This window comes from Jaculus jaculus, chromosome 16 (assembly GCF_020740685.1).
Source record: "Jaculus jaculus isolate mJacJac1 chromosome 16, mJacJac1.mat.Y.cur, whole genome shotgun sequence".
NCBI lineage: Eukaryota > Metazoa > Chordata > Mammalia > Rodentia > Dipodidae > Jaculus > Jaculus jaculus.
This window is the reverse complement of record NC_059117.1, coordinates 65,086,613-65,091,528: the sequence shown is the minus strand read 5'-3', so window position 1 is coordinate 65,091,528 and position 4,916 is coordinate 65,086,613. Positions and strand designations below refer to the sequence as shown.

The 4,916-nt window shown below is 42.8% G+C and overlaps 1 protein-coding gene across 1 annotated transcript; it reads right to left on the bottom strand.

Annotated features, from left to right (window-relative positions):
* Positions 1–4,163: 4,163 nt before the first annotated feature.
* LOC101611408 (vomeronasal type-1 receptor 90-like) lies at positions 4,164–4,916 on the bottom strand. The gene has a single exon (XM_004661230.2). It carries the CDS (start codon positions 4,914–4,916, stop codon positions 4,164–4,166), a length of 753 nt encoding a protein of 250 aa, XP_004661287.2.

The following is a 4,916-nucleotide window of genomic DNA, read 5'->3' as shown; positions in this document are numbered from 1 at the left end:
CGCTCCTCTTCAGTTAGAGACTTTGCCTCAAGGAAACACCACAAATGAGCCTTCGAGGAGGAGACCCTCATCACATCTGCTCAAGGGGCATGTCACCTCTCTATACGCACGTGCTCACAGCACACCACCAACACATATATCATACCACACGTAATTTAAGACCCCAAAACGAGGACCCCACGCTCTGCCCGGATATGGCGACACCCCAAATCACTCACGAGAAGCGGTCTTGATGCAAACTGCAAGAGGATTTTATTCCAAGCGCGCTGGGGCCCACAGTCGTACACCGCACAGGGGTAGAGGACTGCAGAGCCCCGAATGCAGGAACAGGACAGTTTTTATAGGGTTTCTAACAAAGCCTGTGCCTTAGACCAATCATTTTTTTAATATCAGGAGCCCACGGGGTGCGAGCCAGTCAGTTTGTGCCACCCCATAGTTTCTAAGCCAATTAGTTTAATTTGTTCAAGCCCCTCGTGGACCAATCAGTCTCTTATGACCTTGGTGGTCAGCATTTGCGCAGGTCCTTGGGTGGGAGTAGCAGAGTGTGGTATCAGTCTCCTATGACCTTGGAGGTCAGCATTTGCGCAGGTCCTTGGGTGGGGGTAGCAGAGTGTGGTATCAGGCTCCTATGACCTTGGTGGTCTGAGGCAGGCTGCTACAGCTTATGGTGCGGGCTACTAAGGCTTACAGTGTGGGCTATTAAGGCTTATGGTGCAGGCTATTAAGGCTTATGGTGTAGGCTATTTACAGAAACCAAATAAGTGGTTCACTTTATTACTCATTTCCCATCCTTGAGGGCTATCTCATGCCCTTTTTACCTAGTTTTATATTAGGAGCGGGCTCTGATATAATGAGAAGAGGGATTCTTTACTTGCTTTCAACAGAGAGTAAAGCCTGGAGTTTGAGGTATGCAGGGGCCCACTTAAGCTCCCTTTGGAGCATGATAGTATTTCTGGGCTTCTGAATTCTTGGGCCTTTCAACATCTCTATACGCACGTGCTCACAGCACACCACCAACACATATATCATACCACACGTGTCAACAAACCAAGAGACTAAAGAGTCTTTAGAAATTACAAACTGGGGGCCGGAGAGATGGCTTAACAGTTCAGGTGCTTGCTTGCAAAGCCAAAGGACCCAGCTTCAATTTCCCAGGACCCACATAAGCATCTGCATAAGGGGGTGTATACATCTAGAGTTTGTTTGCAGTGGCTGGAAGCCCTGGCACACCCATTCTCTCTCTCCCTCACATAAATAAATAAAATTTAAATTAAAGAAATTACCAACTGGAATATTTTAATCACATTAGATAAAATATTAATAGTTTTTCATGTAATCAATGAACATGAATCATTTTATTACGATGGTTATATAATTGTATATAGGAATCATGGGACAGCAGTCTTTACTAACAAAGACACATAGTACAGATCATTTACAAAACCAGACAAGAGTAAGTTAAATGGAAACATTTTAGGCCTAAAACTGGCAATGAATTTACAATAGCAATATTCCGTCAGGGCCTATTTTATAAGCACTGTTAGAGACAGTACAAACCATTGACTACAATGTGACTAACAAGCGGTACCTACCCAATGGCAATTCTTATTTATACCTCATTTAATTAACTGCTGTTTTAAGTAAAAATTTCAAACTGATTAAGCCGGGTGTGGTAGCACACGCTTTAATCCCAGCACTCGGGAGGCAGAGGTAGGAGGATCACCATGAGTTCGAGGCTATCCTGAGACTCCATAGTGAATTCCAGGTCAGCCTGGGCTAGAGTGAGACCCTACCTTTAAAAAAAAAAAAAATCAAACTGATTTTCTTTTTACAAGTCAAGGAAATAGTAATGAGGAAGTCTGGTGAATGAAGACAAAATACCCAAACTAGTAGAAATAATCCTGACAGTATTACTCTAATGATTTAGAAAATATACATATATATATCTTGATTGCATGTGAACACTATTTTTCATGGAGTATTGTCATTTAAGAAATCAGAGCAAAGCATACAAGTATATTCTAAGATTAAGTCCACATAGGCTTATTCCCTTCTGATATATTGGGGAATAAGCCATGAGAACTCCCTAATTGGAGGACAGGTTAGAGGAGTAATTCAAAATAGCATCAGACTAAGAACACCTGCCTGTCCCAGATATATTTGACCTCAATCTACTAAATCTTGTGGCCTGTCTAAATTTGCAACAAGGTAAAGGCAAATACTAATCAACTGACTTAAGACATCTCAAACATCAGATATTGGGATATAGGAATACAAATCATTGTGCATCCAGAAAAATCAAGGTACCAGGATATGAGTCAAGAAGAGAAATCCATTTGGATAAAGTTGAGATACAGGAATTATCTTCCAAAATGTTTCAGTGAGGGTAGAGGGATGGCTCAGTGGTTAAGCGTACTTCCTGTACAGCTTGAGGAAGCTTGAGTTCAAATCTCCAAATCCCAAGTAAAACGGCTGGGCATGGCCATTTGTGCCTGTACCCCCAACGCTGTAAGGATATTGATGGAGCCCTGCAAGCTTTGGAAACAAGAAAAAGAGGCTGCAGCTCAAAAACAAGACCAGGCGGCAGAGTGATGGAGTGGGACACCTGACATTCCTCTCTGGCCGCCTCAGCAGGTGAAGGACCCCTGCTGCAGGCGAGCTTGTGGGGTGCTGCAAGGGCACAAGCATGCGCATGCAGCACACACATATCATACAATATCATATCACATCACACACACATGCACATACGCACGCACATGATCGTGCCCAAATACACACAATCAAAAAAAGTGCTTAAGTGAAAGTAGTGGAAAGAGAAAATCCAAAGTACTACAGAAAAAGTAGAAATCTACATGACTGGCAAGCAATATGTGTAAGAGGACCAGAAAGAAAGCAAAACATTCCACATTGAATAGATAAAAATAATATACAAATGGTAATGGGAGGAGATTATGGTGGAAATATATTACTACATGTTCCAAATTGTCAATAATTTTTTAATTATACACACATAAGTTGTGAAAAGGAATATTAAGGAGCTTCAGTGTTTGCCCAATAAAATAGACTTGTGAATAAGACAAGACAGTCACAGTGTCAGAATACCATGAGAAGAACTGAAGAATATTTTTCCTGTTTCAGTAGAATATACAAAAATCATGAAGGCCATAATCAAAGAATTTAAATTTGGTCATCAGTTATAGTTCTTTGATTCAAAAGACCATGCTCAGAAATACACAAGTGAAAAGAAATAGTAACCACAATGTGAAATACCAAACATGATAGCAAATACTTCAAAGTCGTTGGAGAGCAGCAGAGAGGAACCACTGATAAGGAAATCAAAATCTAAGGAGCTTGCTGACAGTGAGAAAACAGAAAAATTCATTAAGATTACAGAGGGAGCCAGGTGTGGTAGTAATCCCAGTACTCGGGAGGCAGAGGTGGGAGGATCGCCATGAGTTCGAGGCCACCCTGAGACTACATAGTGAATTCCAGGTCAGCCTGAGCTAGAGTGAGACCCTACCTCAAAAAAACAAACAAAAAAAATTACAGAGAGAAATGATTATAAATAGAATTATAATAATAAACTATTGTTGGGTGTGGTGGCACACACCTTTAATCCCAATACTCGGGAGGCAGAAGTAGGAGGATCGCCATGAGTTTGAGGCCACCCTGAGACTCCATAGTGAATTCCAGGTCAGCCTGGGCTAGAGTGAGACCCTACCTCGTGCGGGGGAGTGGGGAGGACACTGAACTACCACTTGGATTGGCTTGTGTGGAGCCTAGAATTCCAGGACCTGTGGGCCAAGAGGTGGGTCACGAGTACAAGGTCCATAAGGGGTACATGGAGAGTTCAAGTCAAACCTGGACCATGAAGTGAGACTCTGTATCAAAAAAGTACACCCAGCCAGGCGTGGTGGTGCACGCCTTTAATCCCAGCACTTGGGAGGCAGAAGAAGGAGGATTGCCGTGAGTTCAAGGCCACCCTGAGACTACATAGTGAATTCCAGGTCAGCCTGGGCTAGAGTGAGACCCTACCTCAAAAAAAAAAGTATGACCATAAATCAAAAGACTCATACATTTTATTTAAAGTATAAAATCTTATGCATTTTCAATAATTTACCAGATGGCAGAATAATCCACATTAAGAAAAAAAAAATCCAGCGTTATCTTCGAAAGCATGGGTGGTACTTACAGAGTAGCGTTTTCACGTTATCTTTTAGTCTTTTATGGCATGCAGTTTGTATTAAAGGGCACACAGCAGCATAGGCATTGAGGACAATGTTCTGCACATTCAACAGGACCGGGTTATACGTCCACAGCAAGGTTGAGAAGGACGAGATGATGAGGTTTATCCAGTACATGGGCACAAAGACGCTCACCAGCAGCAGGATGGTCTGTGTGGCCCTTTGCTCTGGGGAGGCTCTGGGGGAGAGACTGATGCCATATAGGTGCCGGGATTGCCTCTGGTGCCTGGACAAGACAAACACCATGTATGCACTAGAGAGCAGCATGAGACCTACAAAGAAGATGTCCCTGGACAATGTCAGTGTGAAAAACAGTTCCCTAATGCCAGCTTGTGCGGGAGAAATCGAACAATATTTACTGACACTGAGTACGCTGGTCTGATTCGTACCAGAATAAGCAACAGTATAGAAGATGATGTTACTATTGAATGTCAGATTGAGGGACCAGAAAAACAAGAAAACTTTGGTAATGTAATTTCTACATTTCTGTTGAATTCTCCCTACCACGGAGGTCCTGGGGCTTATGGTGATGGCCTGGAGCACGCTCAGGAGGCACGTGAAGCAAATGGAGAGGCCCCTCATCACCCTGTGAGTATAAAACGATGCCTTGCACTTGAAGTCTCTCTGTACATTCAGTGACTCAGACAGGTTTGGAAATAGCAAGTCCAACAT